The 27,540-nt window shown below is 39.3% G+C and overlaps 1 protein-coding gene across 7 annotated transcripts in view; it reads left to right on the forward strand.

The window, feature by feature from the left end:
* Positions 1-27,540, forward strand: part of ptprub (protein tyrosine phosphatase receptor type Ub) — a 229,887-nt gene that overhangs the window by 152,900 nt on the left and 49,447 nt on the right. For all 7 annotated transcript variants that reach the window (XM_053493940.1, XM_053493942.1, XM_053493943.1 and 4 more), the window contains exons 7-12: positions 3,001-3,294; positions 7,368-7,691; positions 9,790-9,899; positions 20,234-20,435; positions 23,327-23,429; positions 23,843-24,116. In XM_053493940.1, coding sequence (XP_053349915.1) covers positions 3,001-3,294; positions 7,368-7,691; positions 9,790-9,899; positions 20,234-20,435; positions 23,327-23,429; positions 23,843-24,116 — 1,307 coding nt within the window. The remainder of the gene's footprint in view (positions 1-3,000; positions 3,295-7,367; positions 7,692-9,789; positions 9,900-20,233; positions 20,436-23,326; positions 23,430-23,842; positions 24,117-27,540) is intronic.

Here is a 27,540-nt window from a genome sequence, read left to right on the forward strand (position 1 = left end):
AGGACTTCAACCTCCATCACACATGCTCAAACTCAGCTGATTAATGATGACATATACACTGGGAGACAATTACACAGACAGTATTTAAGGACTCTCGGGTCTCATGCTCATTGTGAAGTATTAGATTTGTGTTGTTTATCTTTCAAATCTGCTCCAAGCCTTATATACCAGTTAGCCATAACTTTTCAATGCAAAACATTATATCTAGTATTGTTGTTCTGCATTATCTTTTCATCTTATCTGGCCTTTGGTCCCCACAAGCATGGGTGAGCCTTGGGTCCCATGATCCTCTCACCAATATTCAGTTCAAGTTCATTGGTCATGTGCCCAAAATGTCAGTGACAGCTGTACATGAGATACATGTACGTAAAATAAAAATGCTTGCTGTGAGGCTCAGGTGCTCTAGAACTGTGCAATACAAAGAGAAAGGATAGAGGAAGGAGGGGGAAATATATTATTTACATAATCATATGTAATATAGTACAGTCTAAAGTGTTGTGCAGATAAATGCTGAAGAGCAAGGGTGTCTTAAAAAACATGGATAGTGGACTATAAAGCATAGTTAACATGAATTAATTATACAAAGTCAGTATTCGTTGTGACAATACTTTATAGACCCTTTAGTCTCAGACACAATTCGTGAGGTTTTATAAGGAAATTAACTACTAAGTTTTACTGAGCATCCTGCAGAACCACCCACAGTTCTTCTGAGGACTTTGACTGTTGCACCTACTTCTTTTTGCATGCAAAATCCAGCAGCTTACTTTTTTTGTGGTTGCTTATATAATGTGCTGCTTTCTGTGTAAAATAAGTATGACTTCCAATATATTGCACAGGGACAGAACTTAGTCCTTAGTGGCAGTAAAGTGTAGCTGTGAAGCCCTTTGAAGTACTGCAACATGCAACATGGCCCCAAAAAGTGACATAAAGCAAAAAACCCATGATTCCCTGCGGTAAGTGTGAGGAAGGTAGTGGCAGCACGAGAAGAATAGCACAAGAAGGAGTCGAGACAATGACTAGATTAAAGGTGGTTCAGAACCCTAATGGCCTGCAGGTACAAAACTGTATTTCAGCCTGGTGTTTCTGGCTAGGATGTTACAGTACCATCTGCCTGATGGCAGTCTAGTAAAAAAAAAAAAAAAAAAGAATCCATGTGCCGAGTGATTGTGGCCCATGGTGACTTTGTAAGCCTTCCTCAGACACTGTTTAATCAATGATGTCCTATAAGGCTTGGAGCTTGCTGCTAGTAATGAGTTCACCTGTTCTCATGACTCTCTGGAGGGCATTGCAGTTACTCAGGGAACAGATGCTAAACCAGACAGTTATGCACCACTCAGATTGCTCTCTATGGTGCATCTATAGAAGTTGGTCAGGATTTTTTTGAGTAGAAACCAAATTTTCTAAACATCCAACAGATTTTTATAACTGACTAAGTGTGAAGGGACCAGATCAGCACTCTTAACCCTTTCCATAGCATCCCCACCAATAAATAAAGACTCCTCCTGAAGATCATCTGCTTAATTTTGATGAGATGAAGACATCTCTGTAGGCTTTTTCATCTCTCTCTGTGATGTGGACTACCATGCTGGTATTGTCAGCTAACTTGAAAGTGATATTTGAGCTTTGCCTGGTGATGCAGTCATGAGTGAACAAGGAGTGGGCTGAGCATACATCCATTTGCAGTTCCTGCATTTAAAGACAGTGCGGAGGAGACTGATTTTCCCCATTTAATGTATGTCTAAAAGTTCCAAAATCTTTTTGCATGATAAATTTGGCTGAAGTTACGATGTTAAAGGCCAAGCTGCAGGCTATAAACAGCATTCTCACAAAGGTGCTTTTCACACAGCCATGGTTGCCATCAGGACCTACAGTAGTGCCTTGTGTGGATTAACCGTCCTGACACATCTGATCAGATCACATCTGGCTCAGAGATGGTTAGTGCGCAGCTGTTGCATTCTGCCGGTAGTTTGGAGGAATGATGTTGCTTGCCGCAAGCAGAGAAAAGAGTGTGTTCAGCTCATCAGGTAGGGAGGTAGATAGTCCCTCTTTGTAGGTTTTTTTAATCTGTGATAGCTTGAATCCATTCCACATGTGCTTAAATCAGATCGTTGAAGCTGGACACCACCAGTTGCAAGTTAGTACTTCAGTGCAAAACGCATAAGATTATTGTAATAATTAAGGGATCAATGTGGGATAATACTTAATGAAAATACCTTATTGTCTAATTTATATAGTAACAAGCCAGTGCATTTGCATCATTATAAGCAATAAAGTCTTTTATGAACATCTTAATATCAATGCTTTTTCAGCGTCTGTAACACTGCCACAACGCTGTGGCAAATGAGGCTCGGCTGAGTAATGGAACACTGTATCTGACTATTTTAATATTTAACCCCAAAGTCATTAAAATCATTCTTCTTGGTGTCATGGTTAAATAACTCCATATAAGATACTACAGACATACTTATCCAGTGTATCCACCCAAGAGCAAGTTCTTTGTTGCTATGAAATTGCTTTGATTTGGTCTGTTGGTAGAGTTGGAGAACATTTTTATTAGGTGTCATTTAATTTGTTGCAGCAGATTTGTTTTTATGACCCAAAAATAGGCTTATAGAAAACCTAAAACTAGAATATTAAGCTTATGGAGCACATATAAAGTTCAGGAAAAAGTTTTTTTATTTACTAAAAACAAATGAATGAGCAACATAAATGCATCATTCATGTCCACTTAATAAACGCTGTCTTTCTTTGCCTACGAGCTTCATGTCTGACTGCCTACGTGTGCTCATATGACATTTCTGCTGTAGGCTCCTGATCCTTTTGTCTCTAGCAAATTTCATGTGAACCTCTCTGGCAAGATTTCTAAAGGAAAATTCAGCTCAATCTTCATCACATCTTCTGCTTATTCTAAATATTGAATGCATACATCATATGGCTACATCTGTAATACAAATACAAATTAGTTCAATAACCATCTTTTTGTATGTTTGCTTTTTGCAGTGCCCCCCTCTCCCATTGCTCCACCCCAGCTGCTAAGAGCAGGATCCACATATTTGATCATCCAACTCAATACCAACTCCATTCTGGGTGACGGGCCCATCATTCGCAGAGAGATCGAGTACCGAGCAAGCCATGCGCCATGGTCCGAGATCAATGGAGTGAACATGCTCACCTACAAGCTCTGGCACCTGGATCCAGACACTGAGTACCACATTAGTGTACTCCTCACCCGGCCTGGAGAAGGTGGAACTGGACCCCCCGGACCCCCTCTTATCAGCAGAACTAAATGTGCTGGTCAGTATCTGCAGAATTTCACTTATTTTCACTTAGCTTGAAAATAGGGCTTAGGGGAAAACATAACATTGTCAAAACATCTGGATTTAAATGTGTCTTTCAATCGTATAAAATCTTTTGCTCATCTTTTCTGGCAGTCGGAAAATTATTAATATAAAAATAATTAAAAATGCTTGTTATCATTTGGTGCGTGGAAAAGTCTTACAGTAAACGTAGTTCTGGTTTCCTGTCTCTGTCATGTTGTTGGTCACTGGCCAGGTTGTAATGTTGTCCATGACCTTTGCCATCTGCTCAACATAGCACTGTTCTTTCCATTATTTCCCACCTCAGCCAAGCATTCCATCATTCTCTCAAATCTGCTACAGTATTGCATTCCCTTCAAACCTGCTCCAGTACCCAGAGACATACCATTTGTCAGTGAGTGAGGAGTGGAGACAAAAAAAAGTGTGTAGTGAAGAGAGGTGTGAAAATGGGAGGGAAAAAATGGAGGCTTTTATAGATGAGGTGCCCATTTTCACTTCTGGAGGTCCATGAAAATCTAGTGATTTCCATACAGAAAACATCTCATTTTAATTGAAGTCACCTTTTAAATACCAGGGTTAGTCAGCGTGTTGGAACGGTGAAATCACTCAACTGTACTGCACTCATCCTCCCAGGACCGGAGGTAGACTGAAGGTTTTTTTTTTTTTTTTTTTTTTTTTTTTTTTAATTGTGCCAGACAGCCACAATAACTGATATTCAAATAATGAATACTGGAAATGGGACTGATGCAATTTCCATTAAAAAAAACAACAAAAAAACTACTAATTGCGCACACAACAGAAATGGCATAAACAACTCTCCAACCATAATCAACAGTTTGTGTATGCTCAGGTATTCTGTCCAAATGTAAAAATGCCCTTAGAGTCTCAAAACCATGGAAGGGAAAAATAGCATGTGAAAGAGCGTTTTTGCTTTTACATTGAGCTGTAATTGAATCTCTTTGGGAAATAGCATTTCTGTGTGACATCCACAGTGGTGCCTGGCTGCACATGAATATTGGCACTGTTAAAGCTGCTGTCATATTTGCTCAACTGTTGAAGGCATAATTTTGTTTCGATATAGGCACATCATTGCTAGTGAAATTAAGCTTTCCATACGCTATGCATTCTCGCCCTCTCCTATTCTGCAGTCTGCTGAAAGCAAGTGGAGGATATAATTGACTGCAGGACTGAAGAGTGTGATTGGGAACACTGCAGTGACTGAGCACATGAGGCTTTGATTTGTTTGGCATGCTGTGAATGTACAATTACACAAGCATGCACACATGCACACACACACACACACACACACACACACACACACACACACACACATACACACTCAGCAGGGTATCATATGCATGTGCCAAATATCTTAAATTTAAATGTATCATATGACGTTCCTCAATGCCCAGTATGGCCAAAAGTGGGCTTAAGAGGACTTGAGCCAAAACAGAAATAGTTTAGATGTTGTTGATCACAACATAGTGCATGCTGAAGGGTAGGCAGACAAAACATTAGGAATGGCAGTAATTCGTCTTTAATTTGTAAACCAATAGAATTTAACTCAAATATTGCAATTTCTAGTGAAGCAATGAATTTCTATTCAGTTAATAGTATTGACTGTATTTATAAGTGACTTATACTATTACCAGAATAAAATCTCTAAAGCCAGAATCCTAATACTGTAAGTGAGCAGCCTACTCACATACACTATGCAGCATAATACATAGTGCTTAATCAAAATGTATTATTTATTTATTTTATTTTTTTCAGCCAGAATGCAATGCTTCACGCTTGCTTCCTGTGCTCGGTGCTGCAGAAGGCTCCTTCTAGAGATACTTTGGCTCTGACTCATCTGTATTTATAAACCAAATGAACCCTGACTTTTGTCACATTGAAAATTGTAATACTTTTCCTCTCAGTCTGCTCAGAAAATGGGCTCCTGTACCATATCTACACAAAGACATTGTTAGCTCGTGTCCAGTCTCTCCGCTGACATTCATCTCGTTGGAATAGTGTGAAATGTTCCCTGCTGGCACCCAAAGACACCCTATTAGTTTGTTTCATTGTGTGGCTCGGAATATGAACGTTCAGTTAAGATGGTCTGTCTTTTTCCAAGAGGCTTGTTAACAATTTTAACTGCCAGCTTTGTGGATGCTCCTGAGACTCTGGAGCGAATCCTCATCCTAAACCAAGGAGAAAAAAAAAAGTGAAGTGATGACATGAGTGGCTTGTTTCTGGCTGGTTTCCTACCTCTCCCTGGTGAGAAGCTCACAGCAGTGACAGAAGGGAGGACAGAAAGATTCCCTTCACAGATGGACCTCCTGTCGTGGATGCTGGGTCACTGAAGACCTCAGATCAAATAGAAAATGCTACGTCTTTGCTCCATAGCACATCATTACAATGTTAAAAGTGATGGTTCAGAATTAGATTGAATAATGCAAGAAACTCAATGTGCTCCTTCATCATATAGATGCTATTTTGACAGGATAACAATATATGACAATAACTGGACATTTTCCGATGGACTTTCTCAGTCTGTCTTCTTCAAATTATTTCCGCGAAAGCAACCCAGTGGTTATCCGTGCCTTCGTTTTTAACTTTTATCCTTTAGTGATTCCAATTTTGTAGTGTGAAATGACTTGCAATCTCACACAGCGATAGCTAGATCGTCAGTTACATCCTGCAATGCAGCATCTGAACAGAAACTCACCGAGGTTCCCCATGTATCAACATTACCTAGAGTAATAAGGCGGTAACTCACTCATTTGGAGTCCCAGCTGCCACAGGGCTATCAGTATGTTGCTCGAGGCCCTTGGCTACCCCTACTGTGTTCTGCCCCATTTGAGAGTGATGCCAAGGAGTGGGTGCCCACAGCGCAAGCTGGCAGGATGACAAAGCCTCTAAAGTAGGCTAAGGGAAGTGCAATGACACAATAGTGCACTTTGAGACCGTGTATACACAATGCCGTTGTGTTTTCAAGCAAAAAAAGAAAAGAGTAAAATACCAGGAGAACTTGATGTGTTTGCTTTTAAGTACCAGTTACCGTAATATCCTAATTAAAACTATCAACACTATTTGCTTCTATTTTTCTGTTTTAGCACTGATTTCCTTAAGGCTGACAAAAGAGGAAAGAGAATGTAATTAAGTCAATACAAAGCAATTTAAAAAGACCCCTGGGGAAAATGTTGGTAGGACAGTAAAGACCTACAATAACTAATGGAGGAAGAATGATTCAGATCTGTAATACACAAAAAAAAAGAAAGAAAAGAATATATATATATATATACATATATATATATATATATATATATATATATATATTCTCTACTAACAGAACAAAGCAATGCAATCCATTATTTGGAAACTGTTTGATAGAATGTATTGACTGTGGTAATACTGGAGTAAGACAAATGTGTTCATTTATGGTGTGCAGTGTATCTTTGGCTGTTTTTTTATATTATTATTCAGGAACAGTGTTGTGATCTATAGGAAATTTCTTTCTCTCTCTCTCTTTCTCTCTCCCCGTACATTGTTGTGTGGGCTAAAAGGCGAGTCAAAAAAGTAACTGTTCCTGTCACCGCAGCCAAATGAGGGCAGCATTAACCTGGCAGAAGCTGTGCATAAGAACTGCCATTCTAAAAATAAGTGGCTGGTCAGAGTGACCTGGCAGTAGCAATAACTGGCCAAATTGGACGTCATAAGAAGAGGGTTCAATTTTTTTTTGCTGCTGCATAGCCCATGGTTAAAAAAACAGGGACACTTCATTCTTACTGTGACACGGAGAGAGGAAATATTGTGTATGTGTGTGTGTGTGTGTGTGTATGTGTAAGAGAGAGAGACCAAAAGAGACACAGTGTCTTATAACAATAAGTAATAGGAGAGCAGTTCTGGTCATTTACAGTACGGTGCCCCCTAATGCCAGATGATATTCATGGATTAAATTTATTGTAATTTGAGATAGATTTGAGGTATTACCTCAAAGACATTGTGCAAACAGGATTTTTTTTCTGTCTTGACCTTTTTTCCCATGTTATTTCTCTTTCTCAGAGCCCATGCGAGCACTGCGTGACCTGAGGGCTTCAGAGATTCAAGCTCGGCAGATCACCCTGCAGTGGGAACCTCTGGCCTTTAACCTCACACGCTGCCACACCTATTCTGTCTCGCTGTGTTACCGCTATGCCATCGCAGGGGGCACCGGTGGTGCTGGGCACAACACCACCATCAGAGAATGTCTAGCAGTGGAGCGTAACACATCACGGTTCACCCTCCGAGATCTGCCACCCTACCACATCATTCACGTTCGACTTGCCCTTGCCAACACTGAAGGCAAAAAGGAAGGGAAAGAGGTCGTGTTCCAGACTGAGGAAGACAGTAAGTAATGCTGTTTTCATCAGTAGAACAACTGATTGACCAAAGATTTTATTAATTACATACGCATACTATGACCATAGGACACACTTCCATTAAAGTTTCCAGTAGGTTTGGCTAGCTTATTTTTAGCTGAAGAATTTTTAGCTGGCAGTCGGACTTGTCCTCATTTATCTCTACATGTGTGTACAGAGTAAAAAAAAAAAAAAAAGATTTCTCTGTACCAGTCAGCATAAAACACACTAAATATTAATTATTGTTGTGAGGCTCATAGGGGAGGTGGAGGGAAGAGACTTTGTCCTTTTCCATACGTTATGACTAGACACAGCAGTGTTCAGGGTCTGGGCCAAAGACAATCATTTTTCCTATTAGAAAAAAAAAACATTTTGTATTGCATTAATCTTTTTATGATTGTCTGTGTATTGTACAGTAGGTAAAGGCTTTGAGAGGTGATTAACATGCAAAACAGCCTTAATCAGCAGTTACTTTATATCACATCTCATCAAAAAGTGATGGATTCAGTCCATATGAGTTAGTGGGTCAGCTTTTGTTCACCATCCCAGTTTCCTCTCCCCAACCCTCTCTCTCTCTCTCTCTCTCTCTCTCTCTCTCTCTCGCGGTCTCTTGTGCATTCAATTTGCTCATTGTTAATGAGTTCATGCTAATACTGATAGACTAAATAAGAGCCTTGTTATCAGCTGTAAATGGTTTATTGTCTGTCAGACTTGCTAGCTTTTTGTTGTCGTTTGTGGCAGCTCTGTACACAGAAGTGGCACATCGCCTCATGTCTCTGAAGCGTAATTGCTTCCATTCAGTGTAAACTGGCCGGGCCCAGTTTCAGCTTTTCCTGTCTCACTTGTTTATCCGAGGTTACAGACACATTGTCTCGGTCATTTCGTTTATGCAGATAGAAATTGTGTATCTGGTCTAATTTGCTGATTGCTATGATAATGATTACTTTCTGATTATGTCTGGTAGTCAGCAGTAATATATGAGAGTAATTATGAAAAAAACCTACAGGACACAGAATTAAGGCTGTCCTTTCTCTCTAGGTCTGACACTCTTCATTGATTTACATTCTGCTTGCCTGCTTTGGTTGACCTTCGCTCTTCTTATGAAGCTGAAAGCCTTTGATTGCTAAGGCTGTGTGACAAAACACTATCACGGCAATTAACTTTCAACCAATATATGAGACCTGGTAGCGCAGATGATTTCAACTGAAATGACAGAATGGAAACAATATTTTTTTTTTTCTTTTTAGTTTAACTATGATTTATATTTATTATAATTCCGATTAAGTATAATTTATGTTGATATTTGTGGCTTTAACGAGACAATTTACATTTAGACATTTGGCAGATCCTCTTATCCAGAGCAACTTACATTTCTTTTTTTTTATGTCATTATACATCTGAGCAGTTGAGGGTTAAGGGCCTTGCTTAGGGGCCCAACAGTGGCAACCTGGTGGTTGTGGGGTTTGAACCTGGGATCTTCCGAACCATAATCCAATGCCTTAACCACTGAGCTACCCCTGTCCAATTTAAAGTAGTTTTTTATGGTGTTGCTTCCTGTTGTCATTGTGACAAAAGATGAATATATGCAAACTTTTTTGCATTTTCTCATTGTTTATTGTTTAAGTTCATGTTATTACTTTACTAATCAGACCAGAGAGAGCAAATAAAACCCAAAGTATATGAAAGTGTATAAAAACTCTCCATCCTGACCTAATGACTCTGGCCCTGCAGCTATTGTCTCTGCTTTCAGTTAAATAATTTACATAAATCTATGTAACTGGCTTAACAGAGGATTTGCTACAGAAGTCATGCTAGTATATGCTTAGAAAACTAGAGTTGTTGAATTACAGCCAGTGTTTTTTTTTTCAGTTTCAAATGATTATTTGCTTTGCTGAGTGCTTTTTCAAGGTCCTTGAAATAGTTTGCTGGGTCCACATCTGGAATGCAGTCTGTCAATTGAAGAGGTCCATGTTACGGTCAGTCCCGATGGACAAATGAACTCTGTAAGAGTGTAGGAGTTTACTGCATTACAAATACTGAGCCTGACACCTCTCTCTCTCTCTCTCTCTCTCTCTAATCTTCCATAGTTCCTGGTGGAATCGCTCCAGAGTCTCTAACCTTCACCCCGTTGGATGATATGGTCTTTTTAAAGTGGGAGGAGCCAGTGGAGCCCAATGGTATCATTACTCAGTATGAGGTATATGCTTTATCTTTCTTTCACATATTCTTATCTCATGCTATCACCCTTCACTTTAAGTGTCGGACAGCGAGTGACAATAATGATTAAGAGGGCTTTACAATATTTCCGAACCTTTTGCTAGAGTGTTCAAAACTGTCTCATCGCTTGACTCTGTCATGCCATCTGCCCTAAAATCACCTACAAATTGACTATGCATTATCTAAGAAATTGAACTGTCTACAAAGTGTTACAATTTACCTTCTAGCGGTTATAAAGTACCTATTATACTTCACAATTTGTTATGAGTTATCAACACTTGTCAGGAACTGCGATAATTTCTCACCTGTTAACAGCAATATTATATATACCCATGTTTTGGATACCCGTGACTATAGAAGCTATAACTCTACTGCTCACGTCTGTAACAAATATTATAATATGCACACTTTAGTATCTGTTAAAGCCGACTATTGAGTAGTTTAATGTACAGTATAGTGCTGGATACAGTGTACAGATGTAATATGTCCAAAAAAATGTAACAGCAACATGTGAAGAAAAATTATTCAGGAGTGTCCTTGATATAATGGCACTATGACAAGTATGTGGACTTTAGTGGAGGCATGAATGTAAGATCACAAAAAGGAGAACAGTCAATGACTTGAATACAGTTGGTACAGAATCCTGATAACCTGCAGGCAGAAACTGTACTTCAACTTTCTGCCTTTGGCTATGATGCTGCAATACGGTTTGCTCGATGGATGTCTTGAAAATAGTCCATGTGCTGGGTGATTGTGGGCCATGGTGATTTTGTAAGCCTTCCTCAGATACCATTAGTGGAAGATGTCCTGTTAGATTGGGAGTGTGCTGCCAGCTGTTCAGCTGTTCTCATGACTCTCTAGAGGGCCTTGCAGTCACTGAGGAAACAGCTGCCAAGCCATACAGTTATGCACCCAGTCAGATTGCTCTCTATGGTGCATCTGTTAAAGTTGGTCAGGGAGACCAAAGTTTTTGGGGGGAGACCAACTTTCTACAGCTTCTGCAGGGAGTAGAGTTGCTGATGAGCAGATTTCATGATTGACTAGGGACCAGTTTGTGTCATTATGGGATGTACACTGAGAAACTTACTCCCAACTGTTTTAACAGCATCCCCACCAAGAAATAAGGGGCTGTGCCCTTCCTGAAGTCCTCCTGAAGTCCACAATCATCTCCTTGGTTTTGTTGATGTTGAGGGAGAGTCTGCTGAGATAATTCTCGGACCTTATTTCTGTAAGCTGTCTCTTTGTGATGGCCTACAATGGTGGTGTCATCAGCAAACTTGAAAAACCTGAAAGAACAGGGACAACTGGTGGGGGCTGAGCATACATCCATGTGGAGTTACTGTGTTCAGAGTGGAGTACAGTCATGTTCAAAAGTATTTTTATGCTTTTTGTTTTCAGGTAAAAACATAATAAAGACTATCTGATTGTAGAGGGTCTCAGTATTAGGCAAATATACCCTTAGACAAACTACAACATATAATTACTTTCCTGTGGCATTATTTATTTAACAAAAATGACACCAAAAATAAAGAAGTGCCAGTCATGTGGCTGCAAAATAAGCCCAAATCATCATCACTTCACTGCCATACTTGACAGTGGGGATGAGGTGTTTCTGCTGAAATGCTGTTTGGTTTCCTTTATCATGGCATTAAGGCCAAACATCTCCACTTTGGTCTCATCTGTCCATAGGACATTGTTCCAGAAGCTTTATGATTTGTTCCAATGCAGTTTTGCAAATTGAATGCTTCTCACTTGTAAATAATCTTTCCCACTGTAGTACGCTGACCTCTTTGGAAATTATTTGGAAATGGTTTTATTACCCTATTCAGATTGTTCCAACAATTGCTTCTCTAAGACCATTTCTTCTGTCTTTTACTGTTGGCATTGTGTTGGCACATCTGAATGCTCCAGACCAGCAAACTTCCAGAAATTCTGCTTTTATAGAGATCAATTAATCAGTGGCTGATAAGCAGCACCTGGCTACAACTTACCCTATTAATTCCTGTGGAAGCAGTAAGGGGTAATTAGTATTGCCTGCATGTTTTTCTTTTTGGTTTTCTTTTTGTTAATTAAAGCATGGCACAGTAAAAAAAAAAGGTATATTTTGATATTTGTATGAGGTTGCATTTGTGTAATACTAAGACCCACTATGATCAGATTAGTTTTATTAGGTTTTTACACAAAAACACATGGAATTAAAAGATGAGATTTTTGTTTTTTACCATAACTGTGGATGCTTTCACTGATTTCTACCACTTGTGGTCTGTCAGAAGTTGATTGTTTAAGCCTATTAAGTCCATGAGCTTTGTGATGAATTTGGGTGGATTTATAAGTCGAGGAACAGCATTCTCACATACAGTAGGTGATTTTCTTGTCCAGGTGTGTGAAGGCACTGTGCAATACCAGAGCAATGGCATCATCAGCCAATGTGTTTCCATAATAGGCAAACTTAAGAGGGTCCATGGTGGCCGGAAAAGAGGAACAGATGTGACTGCTGTTGCAGTCTGTTGGTAGTTTAACTGCAGGAAAAGGGATGCTTACCTCAGACTGAGCATGGAATTCAGCGTATCACGTAGCAAGGCAGGTAGTCCCGCATTGCAGATTTAACCTCCTTTGTAATCTGTGATATCGTGCCAACCATTCTGCTTAAGAGAGGATCCTTTGTGCTTTGCCTCCCTTTGAAGCCCTGATGGTTCTCTGAATGTCATACCTGGCTTTCCTGGAGGCCATCAGGTGCCTGGAGCTGTAGGATGAAGTTCAAGCTCTAAAGCCCTTTCCAGACATGCACCCCTTTTCTTAAATTTTACTGAAATTTTAGAGATGGGATTCAAGTTTGAAATCGTGCTAGGTTAGCCCCAGATATTTATTTTAATCCAGAACGAGTCTGACCTGCATGAAACATTTACAGTACGGATGGACACAAACACTTTAGGATGTACTGACTACATTGGATGAAGTAAACCACCGATCATGGCAATCTAGTGAATAATGCTGTAGGTTCCTTTTTTTCCTTGGAGTGTCTAGGGCAGGTAATGAAAAAAAATGTTTTGCCTGTTTTTATGCTCTGTGATGTTGAAATAAGGGCTCTTTTGAACAATGTTAAAGAACATTCCTAAAATCCCTCATTGTGTACCCAGTACTAAAGACTACCATAACCACTGGAACTAAAATCTATACAACAAATTCTTTTGTAGAAACCAAGGACGACATGGAATAAGGACAGTTGTGTAAGGTTTCACATAAATATCAATGACTTGTCAGACATTTTACAAGATGAGATATGTGCACTTAAAATGCACAGAACATGTGTCTGTGTTTAGTGAGTAACTTTTGGCTCAGGGATGCAGCCAGAGTTTCTCCTGAGCTTCAGGCTCACGATTATTCCTGCTGCGATTTTCAGTGCACTTTTAAATTCGAATAAAACCAATGTATTTCAACTCAGTTTGTGTGCATGTGTGTGTGTGTGTGTGTGTGTGAGAGAGAGAGAGAGAGAGAGAGAGAGAGAGAAAGAAAGCCATACATAATTCATCACACACACACACACACACACACACACACACACACACACACACACACACCCTATAGGGCTGAGCAATTAATTGAAAATTAATCAAAACCGACATTCAGAACATCTTAGCAATGTAATCTTGCCCATATCAATTATGTATATATTTATGTAATTCTCTCTGAATAAAGTTGAGGGGTTGATTACTTAGATAATTTACACACTTTAATATGAACATCATTTAATATTTTCAAGATGCACAGGTACCCTTTTATTTATTTATTTATTTATTTATTTATTTATATTTGCTTAATTAATTTTCTTAATACAATTCCTTAAGTATTAAAAAAAGGCGCTGAAGTCTTGTTAATCAATCATACACATGCATATTTGTGCATAAAACCTGTGCATGTTTTTAGTCTTGCTTACATGATTTTTCGAATGGAATTGATCATATGTTTATGCACCCTCCTGACCATTCACAATCCCTAGTGGTAGAAAAGTGTAACAGCACAAATTTATTATTATAAGCAGAAGTTCTTTATCACATACTGTTTATCGTATCAGCCAGACTCGATTCTCGTCTCTGTGTGCGTGGAGTTTACATGTTCTCCCTGTGCTTGGTGGTTTTCCTCCTCCCACAGTCCTAAGACCTGCACATTAGGTTAGTTGGTGTTCCCAAATTGTCCGTAGAGTGTGAATGAGTGTGTGAGTAAGTGTATGTGTGTGTGCCCTGCGATGGATTGGCCAGCTGTCCAGGGTGTACCCTGCCTTACCCTGTACCCTAAGTCTCCTGGGATAGGCTCCAGCGACCCTAAATAAAAAGTTTACGTAATTAGACTGATTGGCATAGTTTATATTGTCTGAAGCAAGGCGTGTGAGCATACAGCACTATGATTTATCGGGAGGTTTTAAGGGTGTTTCTTTATGCAAATCAGTGTCACAGAGCACAAACACAAATCGTTTTAGAATGTGTGGGAGATATCAATGGTCAGTATGCATTGAACACGTGATAATGACTAGTTTTCTTCTGTGTAAGTGTGAGTCTTATGCACACATGTAATAATTATATGTTTTACTCTTGCTTTGATAAGTGAGACCCCTGATGCTGATCTAATGCTCACACATTAAATTCCAAGCCAGTTCTCAGCAAGCTTATGCCACTAACATAAAATCTCTCAGTAATGCTGCTGGCATGCTCTAGGACAGTCTGTTTAATGTTTGCATGAAAGATTTCTGCTGTGTTAATTGGCAACACGTGAATTTTCAACATAAAATACATCAATTGATTGGAAAATATGCCAAGTCAATAAGATAAAGTAAAAAAAAAATCAGTAGTAAAATACTATCAGTAGTATCAATTTAGTATCAGTGTTCCTTCTGCTTACACTTTCTCACCAGTAGATAAAGAATGATGTGATAAAGAAGCGGAGTGCATATCTGTCTGTTGGACAAAGAGGTGTCGGTGGTCTGATTTTCCGTCCATGCTTTAGGGTCTTTTCCACAAACACCATTCCCCATGCTGTCATAGACAGTTTTTACTGACTAACTGATTGACATTTGCTGCACGTGCTACTCAATTCATCAGTGACAAAAGCTTTAAATGTGACAGTAGCTTACCGTAACTATTGAAGGAGAAAACCTTTGGCTGTGTGAGAATTGTGTTGCAAGAGATCTCATAGACTTTCATAGCGTAGTCTTGCATTTTCTTCCACGGCTGTCCTGAGTGTGGTTTGACAGATTAGAAAGCTATTTTAATAAATGACTTTGGCCACAGGCTCCCGTGTGAATTGGTATAGTCCTTGGTTATTAAATGGGCTATCTCTTGGAGATGTTATGGTCTGTTTGCTGATGTGGTCTGTTTCAAATCAGTGATTGTGGCCTGGCTGTGCAATCTGTCTGTGGATTTAGAGTCTCAGGAGGAGTTCTTCTCTAATTGGTCCCCATTGTATCAACTAGGCTGAGTGAAGGATCGGAATTTTATTTCTTCTGCAGGTGTTTCTTTATTTTCTGAGATTATCAAGAGGTTATATAAGGAATACAGTGCAATGGTATGTGCTTTTAAAGGGAAATCAGATGCAGTACTGTACAACAAAGCAGATTAATCACAGCGTTTATTCTTTTCCTGTAACCGCATGTCTGTGTTTGATTCTTTTTAAACTGCAGAAACTTATATATCCATCATACGTTATGGTGAAGGGTTACTAAGATTATCTGGGAAAGAATCACTAGGATATTGATATGATGGAAATGATGCACTGCCTTTATTTCATTCTTTTATTCATCGTCTACAGTATACTGTACCACAGGGTCTCCAGCGGCCTGGAGTCTATATCTGAAGACTTAGGGGGTACAATCAATAAAGAGCACAGGCATATACAAACACAGACAGTCATAGAACCCCAAGTAGTCTAACCTGCATGTTTTTGGACTATGGGAGGAAACCTCGGTGCCCGGACGAAACCCACCAAGCCCGGACGAGAACATGCACACAGACCTGAGGCAGGAATTAAACCCCCAACCCTGGACATCAGAGTCCATAGTGGTTGCCTTCATTTTCTTGGCACATTCAATAATCCTTCTCTCTCTTTTGGAGAAATAAAAAATGAAATTTGGTCTGATAAGTCCAAACTGATCCTATTCCAGAGTGATGGATGTGTCAGGATAAAAATTAAAGCACATGAATCGATACATGGATCATGCCATCATGTATAGAGTCCACTGTGCAAGTCTCTGGAGGTGGTTATAAGATTTGGAGTTGCTTCATTTTGTCAGGTCGGGACTGAATATGGATGTAAGCCAAAATCATCAAGGTTAGAAATAAACAGTGGAAAAAAGCAGTCTGTGTAATGAATCCATACAACATACTGTATAAGTTTCACTTATTCAATTGAATTACTGAAATAAATCAACTTTTCTATTCTAATTTATTGAGACACACCTGTATACCTTCCTGAGAATTCCCTTATTTTACCTGAGCCTTCTCCTGTATTATCCCAGCCAGGCCCAGCACAATATCAATTTAGCCAAGCAGTGCCCTCTAGTGCTGAGGATGTTCTGCTGTCTCCACCAGCCAGGTTGTAGTGCGCTTCTTCTACCATCTTGCTATAAGGATGCCATAGGACCTCCACTGCCAGACTTCAAGAACACAATCTCTGCAGCACATCCCAGCTTGTAAGAGAGTGTCATGTTGGTACCCCTGCCAGGTTTTGAGGAAATCATGCTTGCAGCACACCGCAGCGTCTCTGAAATTATGCTGGTCCCACTGCTCGACTTCAGGGACACCATGCTGTGATTGCCACCTGGCTTTGAAAAAACTGTGCTGGTACAAAGCTTTCTCTGAAGGCCCTTGGTGTCTTAAGTTTGGGTCCTATTCCCATACAAAGCTTAATCTCCAGTCCGTTGCCAAGCCCTGACCTTGTGCCCATGCCAAGCCCATGGTCTGTGCTAATGTCAAAGTTCACCAAAATCTCCAAGGCAAGTACCAGCCAAGGCCCTGTATAACAGACCAGGACCTCTGTTGAGCACTCTGGAGTAGAGCCTTTTTTAAGGGGGGTGTTAGTTTAATGCCCGCTAGTGGCACACAACCACTTTATATGGACTTTGTGTTTAGTTTGGACTTTTATTTTGATATTCTTTCTTGCATTTTCAGCTTCAAGTTGTTTGAAAGGTGTTTTCCTTCAGTTCTAATTAATTATACTACTTAAGATTCACATTTAGTTTGTCTTGCATCTGTTTTAGTTACCATCTGTTTTCCTGTTTATCTTTGCTCCCTGTATTGCCATTGTTCTCTGTTTACTTTTGTTTCTGTTATGTTTATGATAATTAACTGACATCTTCACTTATACCATGCCTTGCACATTTCAATTCTTGACAAATGTGTGTCTATTTTTAAGCATCGCTAAGAAGCTGAAACAGTACGAAAGACTGTTTCTCTGTTTCCGTGTGCAAAACTAATTTTGGTGGTGGTGCCATACTGTATCACTCCACACTCCACTCTCCACCCTGTGTTTCCTATGCCCCTGACTAAAGCTAGCACATTAATATAAGCTTTGGAATAACTGCTACTGTCAGAGCTACTGTTACAGACAATTAATTTACCCTGTCTATACAATTAGAATTGAACATGTAACAGTGATATATTATTACTAAAGTAAAACTAATACAAAAATATGTTTCGATTCCCTAAGTGCAAGGCTGTTTTTGGAAATTCTGCAACATAGTCTGCCCGTTCTGTAGCAGATGTTATAAAGTACAGAATGGGCGGGAGAACATACCCCAGATGATTCTACTTTAACTTTTTGCAATTTTTAGTGCTGTCTCTAGTCGATCAGCCAGTTGTGGTCTCCTACAGCCAGCATCTGCCCCCCTGCTCTTCTGTTCCAGGATTTTTTCATCCTCAATATGATCACGGCAGCTGCATCCGTATCACCACTTGTGGCTCCTCACTGCTATGTACTGTAGTTCTCTCTCAATCTGTCCCCACAACTGCAGCAGTGCTGCCTCAGCTCTAACTCTGCCAGCTGCTAATCAAAGTGAAGTTAGAGTGTTTATGGCCCAGATGAAGTTGACAGAAGTTTACTAGTCGCCTACCTCTGTTGAATGTCACCTCTTCTGTCATACGTTTCTTCCCCCATGTAGTTCGCACTAATCACGTCACATAACCTTACAAGGCCTTGCTAACTGCACCCTCTTTGTTCTCCTGTCCGCTAGGTTGAGCATCTCTCAATGACATCTTAAGGAGGGTATTAAGTGGGATTTGTGGCTTGACATATAAAGTGGAGGCTGAGGTCATTTTTTGTGATTTCTTCTAGCAAGGAGAGAAAGCACAAGAGAAAGAAAAGCAAAGCAAGAGAGTGGGCAGAGCTTTATATTGCAATAGGAGAAATTTTCTGTTATTGCTCTCAGATTACAGCATTGACCACTTTCCTCAGAGCCCCATTGAGCGGAAGAGATGGCAGTTCCTCCCACTGCTATCATCTATACCTTCTATATAGGAATGACAAAAGAGACTGCATGTGGAGGCATCGAGCATCTTGAAATGCTCTACCCACATGTATCAGGCACACACAGGGGGTGTGTGGCTCTCTGTCCTAATTTTCACAAGCATTTGGTCTCAATTATAGAGGTGATGAATGAAGAAAATCAATGTAAATCATAAATGTCTGTTATGTTATTTTAAAACAATAGGGATTAAGGGTTAGCTCACATGAGTGGGATTATGTTTTACGAATTAACGAGTCCAAGGTCCCATGTTCTTGTTATAAGAAGTCTTCTGGAAAGGCTTTCCAATATATTTTGGAGCATGTCTGTGGGAATTTGCCCATTCTGACATAAAGCAGGTTTGGGCCTCTTAGTTCAAGTGAAGGTAAGTTATAATGCTACGGTATGCAAAGATATTCTGCAACAGTTTAAACATAATGGGTCGTTAACTTGTTAAACTGTGAATGTGTAGATTTTACCATACATAATATTTAATATAGTGAACAAAGTTTGGTCATAAACTGATTGTCCAGTTGGTCACAACAAATGACAAACAATTACAAAAATGGGTGAAAGTGTTCTTGTACAGATGTTAGCTACAAGATTCTGCACCAGTTACAATATATCAGATACTGTAGCTTTCACTAGCAGAAAAAGCATTACAGTAATCATGTCTGCCAGTGATAAATGTAGAGGTCAGTGTCTCAGTACCACAAAGTGTCAAGTTGATAAAAGGGAGTCTTTGTGACATTATTAAGAAAATGATCAGCTGTCTACATAGATAGAGATCAAAAGCAACAAAATACCTGTGTGCTTGGAGTTTTCCTTGCTTTTATAAAACCCAGGGATTTGGGTTCAAGTTTATTTCTGTAACTTATTTGTAATCAAGCCTACAATAATATATTGCAATATATACCAAGAGCATTATTGCACTAGAGTTGTTGCAGTAAGGAATGTAGAGATCTACTTTCTAACAGGGTGTCATCTGTATAGCTATGACATTTGGTAAATAATCAGAAGTGATCTCTTAAAAACATGATCTGTAAAGTATACAGTGCATTCTAAACTTAATCTATAGATGGTCAGCTAACAAATTAAGCACTATTTATGTCCGAAACCAGAACCTAAGCATAGCATAGAAATTTCAGTTAAAGGTAATGTACAGTAGGTGATATTGAAATAAACATTTGTTAAATTATACAGTGGAATGTTGCACAGTAAGCAGTGGTGCATTTTATAGTCTGTGAGCTGTTGAAGTATTGTGTTCTGCCTTTGCATGAATTCAATTTTATTTGCTTAGCACTTAAAACATTTAATATTGTCTCAAAGTAGTCTTCATTATATATAATGAATTTAGATTTAAAGCTCTAACGAGAGTGTGTGTGCGTGTGGTGTGTGTGTGGTAACAAATAAATAAAAATCCCTGAGCCAGTTGTCTTGTAAATCATTCTGTTTCCATAACTGTAAACTGGTGACATCATGCCGTGGTGGTTAGCACTGTGGTCCAACATTTCCAGGGTCAGCAAGTCAATTCCCGTGGTGGAGTTTACATGTTCTCTTACTGTGTGTCACGACTCTGTATAGGATAACCGGTATAACAAATGAATGAATAAATGAATAACTAAACTATAAAGTAAAACAGCATTAAGTGTATAGAAAATATGTGCGTTGCAATTTATTATACAGTAAAGCGATGCAGGGAAAGTGCTGACACTGCAAAGTTTTACAACTAGCCCTCAATGCCTATTTGAATACTGATCAGTCATTGTAGAAAGTGAAGTGCATATTGTACATCGTTTACGTTCTTTCAATGCTTGTTATTTTAGATTAGCTACCAGAGCATTGAGTCATCTGACCCTGGCATTAATGTACCAGGCCCACGGCGCACTGTGTCCAAGCTGAGGAATGAAACATACCACATGTTCTCCAACCTACATCCAGGTACCACTTACCTCATCTCGGTACGGGCACGAACTGCCAAAGGTTTTGGCCAGACAGCTCTCACAGAGATCACCACCAACATTTCAGGTATGAAATAAATATGTGTGTGTGTGTGTGTGTGTGTGTGTGTACGCATACTTGTGTGTCTTGGCGTAATTAGTCAGCTCTGTAAGTGCTTTATGTGTAATTAAATTCGTGAGCTGTAGTTGATAGAAATTCATTTACTCATGCTTAAAGGCAATTAAGTACTGCAGCTAAAGAAAGAGATATGTGAGATGAAAAAAAAGAAAAACAGTTTGGGTGAAACTATGTACTGTAGATTTATTCAAAATATTTAGTGCATTTTTTAAATTGTGTGTCTGTGTGTGTGTGTGTGTGTGTGTGTGTGTGTGTATGTGTGTGTGTGTGTGTGTGTGGTATTGACGTATATGCATGTCACCTATGCAAAATCTCTTCAGTTGCACTAAACTGAACAGCCCCTTCGGCAACATTTTCTCTGTACTCAAAAGCACTGACACCCCTGTCATCTCTTCAACGCCCAGGAGCCTCACACACTAACACAACGAACAGCACCGTATGCTCCAAACAGCTGTGCCTGACTACAGTCCCATCACTGTTTCTTATACCTTACTCATAACAGTGTGCCTCACTTCTGTTTGTAGAAAACGTGATAAAATACCATATGGGAATGTTTACCGAGGGTTTTGAAGTATGTTAGTGTGAGGTTGTTTAATTATGTTTTCGCAAAGACTAAAAATATGGCTTTAGGTAAGACAATGAGACAAACGGTAGGTATACTGTAATTCCGCCTTCAGAAAGCTATAGAGTTTAGATAATTCTATTTTTATGAAGTGTAAATTGGTGGTCCACTATTTGATCAATCATACAGTATTTGGACACCTTGCCGTCACAAACTACATTGAAAATCCCATTCTAAAACAATCGTTTCTTGACTCTTCTAAGAATGATTTTCACTAGATTTTGGTGCCTGGCTATGGGGATTTGCTCATTCAGCCACAAGAGTACTAGTGGGGTCAGTCCTGGAGCGCAGACAACATTCTAAATCATTCCAGAGGAGTTCAGAGAGGCTGAGGTTATGGCCATTTGTGCTCTTCTACTCCAGCATCAGTAAACTATGCCTTCATGCAGGAACAGGTTTTGTCACAGCATTGTTAGTTCCATTTAAGGGAATCGGTTACATACATTTTAGACCATTGTGTGACTTAAATATTTTGGCCACAGTTCAGGCAAGACGCACATATTAGTGGGATGGGTGGTACTTCAAATACTTTGACCGTATAGTGTATAGCATAGGGTTTTACAGTACAATCCGTCAATGTGTTTCAAAATTAATCAGTTACTTGACCCACTGCTAGCTAAATATTGCTAACTGGTATAGTTTATGTGTAGGAAACAAGAAAATGTGGCGAAGTGTGAACTAGGCTTATAAACTAATCAGCACTATTAGTAATACAGTATACTGTATATTGTATATCTGTGGTCTTGAAAAACCTGTTTCCTGGAAACCAGTCTAAATGACTTAAAAATCTGAACATTTTGGAAAGATCATGTGTCAAAAGAAGAAAACTTAACAAACACAATGGCTGATAGTCTGTCTAAAATTAAGTCTAAAATCTCACTCCATGCCTTTATTTTGCATGATAGGTGTTTAAATAGACATAAGTCTAATCCATTCACGAAGCTCTTGAAAACAGGAAAGAGAACTGCCTGAATGATCTAATAGAGTATAATAACAATAAATACAGTCGCAAGAACAGATTAATAGAACTACATTCTGTTCAAAACTGTATTAATAAGCGATTATTTCCCCACCGTTGCTCAAACAGTGATCAGTGGCATGAAAAGACAACAATGCGTTTAAATGATATGAGAGACTAGAGGTGATGAGAAAGATATTGATGGTAATCAAGCTGAGAGCAAAAGCAATAACTTATTTCTCATTTTAATAAAACAATTCTATTTAGTTTTTCTCTAAATAGATTGGGTTATAAATGTAATAAAAGGTGAGGTACATTTCTGTGGAACTGGAATTAATATTACCTTTATGTAATAAGAGAAAAGTAAATAATATTTTATTATATTTATTTATTTTAATATTTTCTCTTTGTGTTTTAGTCAGCCTTACAGTACGTCTACTTATGTGCAAACAAGACAGCAATTTTAGTTCAGAGAATTTTTTTATTTTAACTATACATAATAAACATGTTTACATGTGATCATGAGAAGGGTTACACATTCAGTACGTACAGTATTGTGCTTGAGTTTATATCAGATCTAATTGTTCTCTGTGTTTTTTGTATATAGTATTTCTAGTAACTATTTCTAGTAACTACGTCAGTCAGTTGCTCTTATTGCACAACTGAATGGTCGTTAATGTGTTGAATGAGTCAAGGCTATTGGGAAACTCGCCGTAATTAAACTCTTTATGCTACACTGTGATTATAGCAGCGTCCCTTTTAATGCCATAATCATTGATTTCTTGGTAACTGTTCGACTTTTCTCCGTTCTTCCTGACTCTGTTCAGGCCAGAGCTTAACATTTCCCAGCTCTCTGCACCTTTTAATTGCACTCTGTAGCCTAGACAACCGGCAGGGCCATGTTTAAAGAGGAAAGTCAGGGTAATAAAGAAGGAATAAGCTGTTGATTATGACTAGCTAACATGAATTAAGGTAAGTATGTGTAGGCTATCGGGGGTGTCGATTTGCTTGTTATTAGAAAATGAAGGAGGCTGCTGATCATTTTTAAATAAAACAAGCTCATTTTTTAATTATGAACACAAATTGCTGTTGTTATCATGACTCAGTTTTCACAGCCATTGCGTTGTTTCTGATTAACCAGTATGACACATTCAGCTGAAAAAAAAAGAAAATCAAGAACTAGATGATAAATAAGCTATGATTAATTTTTTTTAAATATTTTCCTTTTTTCTTTTTTCTTGTTTATTTTTCAACATGAAGCACCCACCTTTGATTATGCAGACATACCATCTCCACTGAGTGAGACAGAAAACACCATCACCGTGTTGCTGCGTCCTGCCCAAGGCCGTGGTGCCCCAGTCAGGTGCGATTGACATCACTGCTGCATGTTTTCATCTAGTTGTAGTTACACTTTTATTCATTGCACATATTTCTGTAATACTACCCACGGTGGTGTGGCATCACAATTGGTGAGAAATCTATTTTTGAATTACAGTACAACTTTAATGAGGGGCATAATCATAAGGATTACTTGATTATCTATTATCTTGCTAATCTGCTTAGATTCAGTCGCTTTTCAACTATTCATTAATACTGTACACCAAAAATGATGCCATTACTCAACTTGAGACCTGCATTGTTATTCCCTCGTGTAGACCCCATTAGTGCCTGTCTGAACTGTGCTGATGGCTATAGTGAATTGCTAGTTTTTAATATAAAATTAGTGTGAATGTTAAATCTATTAATACTGATGACTCACTCTGCTCTGCTCCTCAGTACGTATCAGGTAGTTGTGGAGGAGGAGAGTGGGAGGAAGTTGAAGAGAGAGCTGGGAATGCAGGAATGTTTTCCTGTTCCCACCTCTCATGGTGAAGCACAGGCACGTGGCGCTCCACACTACTACACAGCCGAACTGCCCCCCAGCAGCCTGGCCGAGGCCACACCCTTTACTGTGGGGGACAACCATACCTACAATGGCTACTGGAACAGCCCCCTAGACCCCAGGAAAAACTACCTCATCTACTTTCAGGCCATGAGCAATTTTCGAGGGGTGAGTAATCAGTCTCCATATTACATTTTCAGTTTTTTTGTCATTTGCTTGGATGCATTAAAAGAAAAAAGAAAAAGTGATAGTTAACCTTAAGATTACTTTCATTATTTTCAACTTTTGATTCCCACACCGTTATGTGTGATCCTTAAGCTTCTGCTGACTTTGAGCATTAGCTTCACGTGTATATGCTTCTGTTGGAAATTGCAAAAAAATTCAAAAGAATGTTAATCTTTTAGTTAAATAAAAATAGATGAAAAGCATACAAATAAGAATAATTGTTGGGCTGTGGTAGTTAATTCTTGCAAGGAAAGGAATTCATCATGCTCCTTTTACAAGTACTCTTTCTCGATCCTTGGGTTGTCATCCTACAATAAACCTGTGCCAACAGGACCATAACCTGGTCATTCAATACATTCCGGTAGTCAACTGGCTTTATTTTATTGCCACATAACTTTGCTGAGGCCAGAACTGACCAACTGAAGCAACTCCAGATCATAAATCTGCCTCCAGATGTATCGCTTCATGTGCTTACTTTCTTACCCTGATGCACGCATCGCTATGGAATATGGTCAGTCACTATCACATGACCTTTTGCAGTTCCTCCAAAGTTTACTTTTTATGCTCGCTAGCAAATTGAAGCTTTTTTTACTGATTAGTCACAAGTTTTTATTTTTATTTTTTATTATTATCTCCACCCTGCTGTTCAGTCCTAATCCTGTTTTCATCACAGTGTGAATGTGGAAATGCTTTCATTTTGACTACTAAACATGGCTGTGATTTCCAATATTGTTTTTTTTTTTTAATGCAACTTTGCCAAGTGTTCATCTCTGATGATGGCCATTCAGGATTTTTTCCCCATCCATCTTTCTTTTTTCCATTTAACTAATAGGGGGCCACTGTGTAGTCCATGAATTTGTGGACTCATGCAAATGTGCATTAAACAACAGATTCAGATTATATATATTTAAAGCAGTAAATGTATTATTTATTTCTTTTCCTGGCGTGTGTATAATTTTTTTTTTCAAACTATACATGCTGCATATGCTTTAGGCACATGCATACCTATTGATATGTCTACATTATTTTAATAAAGCCACAATTTATGTAGATGCTTAAATCCCTGAATCAGTACTTCTATATTTAAAGTCTCTAAGCTGTTAAGTAGTTGATGCAGGATCAGATCCCTCCCTGTGCATTTTGTCATATTTACTGAGACATGAGAAATGAATACTAATTGTTTTTCATGTCTCATCACTTCGAGCACTTGATTTTATACAACCCCTGGTGCGTAAGGGCAGACTTTATACCCAAATATGGAAAAGAGGATGCTGTAAAATTCTCACAGTCAGTAAGTCTGTGATAAGCTGTGAATTACAAAGGCATTACTAAAGAGCTTTCCTATCTTCTCTTCCCTCTCAGCATTCGCTCAACTTTATGTGACATTAAAGGCTCATGGTTTGAGCTGGCTAGGAGCGTGAGGACAATATAAGCTGCACATGCCAGCCCTCTATTGTTAAGGCTGCATTTAACCAAAATGCAATAGTTCCCATACTCCCAGTGGACAGTGACCATCTTTAGAGCGTTCCAGCTCTCAGGCATGGACCACTGCGTCAGCATAAATGGGCACAGGTGCAGCTGATCAGAAAGAGATAATTGGCAGTTTATGTTATTAGTCAGGCCCGCATTGGTGAGGAAAATGTGGTTTAGTATGTAACCAATTTGTTGCTAAAATTAGGCTTGGACAGATGGACCTTGGTGCCGGCCTAAGAAGCATTGCATACCAACTTGCAGAGAAGTTGCACACATTGGTGAGGCTTACTCTGCAACCTACACAGTTGGATTTCTGATATGAATTGGATTAAAGCCTTACCAGCGGGCAGGATTAGCATTTGCTATGAATGGAAACATGCCTAGAGAGAGGGGACCATCACTTTGACACCTGCCCACCACCAAGCCAACTCACTGAGCATCCTCCAGAGCCTCCTCGGTCTGTCTGCCCCCTCTGCAACAAAAGGCTCTTGTGGCTCTCCTTCACACACACAAGCTGTCTCTCTCACATTAGTCTAATTCTCTAATTACCCTCAGAGATTATGACAAACACTACAGAAAGAGTTCCAGTGACACCCGGCACTGCCAAGGTAACCCAGTACTTCCTCAAATATTGTACAAATGAAGACAAGCTGTGCCTGTTAATCCTGTCTCCTTATGCTGACGTTTACCACTCAGAACATTTCTTTATACCGGTTGGCTTGTGCAGTCATTTGAATTTATGACCATTAAGCCATGCAGTACAAGATGCTGTGTCTCTGTAGCTGTCAGAGGCTGAGGCTTCTTGCCACCGTTATCGAGCCATCCTCATTACTCACATCGAGCACATACAAATATGCCATTACACGTTAGAGGAACGTGACAAAACAGCAATGTGGAGGCTTTTTTCAATACTTCATTTTGATTTGGTGCCAGTCAACGTGTGTCATCCTCAAAGACGCGCTGACATTTAGTAGAAGGTTATCTCCGTAGCTCAGCACCTGGAAACCTGCCTCTACTCTATTTGCGAGTTTGGACAGCATCGTTATTTAGTAAGATTTTAGTCCCTTGGGCTGTTTTACTCTTTTCTGATTGAAAATGTATGTGACAGCTCAACTATAATAGAACCCACCCTCAGTTTAACTTTGCAGCATAGACACTCGGTGAACTGCTGTGCAGTACTTTCGCTCGGCTCCTGTGATTTACACTCCTGACCTTTACCTAAACACTCATTTCTCTTTGCCAAAATTTTATGCTCTAGTAATTGCTTTAAAGGCTAGCACTTATAGTGGAAAAAGGTTGGGGTATAGAAGGTACTGTAGAGCCAATGTTTAGCATTACCGCTTACCAGTGTGAATCTCTCTCTGTTTTTATATGAGCGATCCCTTTATTCTCCTTTCGTCACTTTCTCCACGATCTTGGCAGTGGCATAAGAAGCATCTGCTTCGTACTTATCCATTATTTCCGCCAATTATCTGATGATGTTGCTGTTGTTAGACCACTTTGCTGACTTGATAGATCTAGAAAGGTGTTTGATTACAGACTCCTCAAAACATACGGACTGCTCATCTTCTTTATGAGCTTTTATTCTTCAGTCTGTCAGCAAGTCAACCATAAATCTAGGGCTTGTGCTGTCTTTGGCAATTGTTCGCATAAATACAGATTGACTGTTTTGGGATTGCTGTATTCAAAAAGGTGACCACTGAGTGTTGTGTGAGTGTGTGTGTAAGAGAGAGAGAGAGAGAGAGAGAGAGGTCTCCCACAGAGCACCTTCTGTCCCTCAATCTTTCACTTACTAATTACTTCCTCTCTTTTTCACTTTCCAATCTCTGCCATGTCAAGATGGATGGCCTGAGCAGAAATCTATCATCTCTCTCTCTCTCTCTCTCTCTCTCTC

This window comes from Clarias gariepinus, chromosome 4, assembly GCF_024256425.1.
Source record: "Clarias gariepinus isolate MV-2021 ecotype Netherlands chromosome 4, CGAR_prim_01v2, whole genome shotgun sequence".
NCBI lineage: Eukaryota > Metazoa > Chordata > Actinopteri > Siluriformes > Clariidae > Clarias > Clarias gariepinus.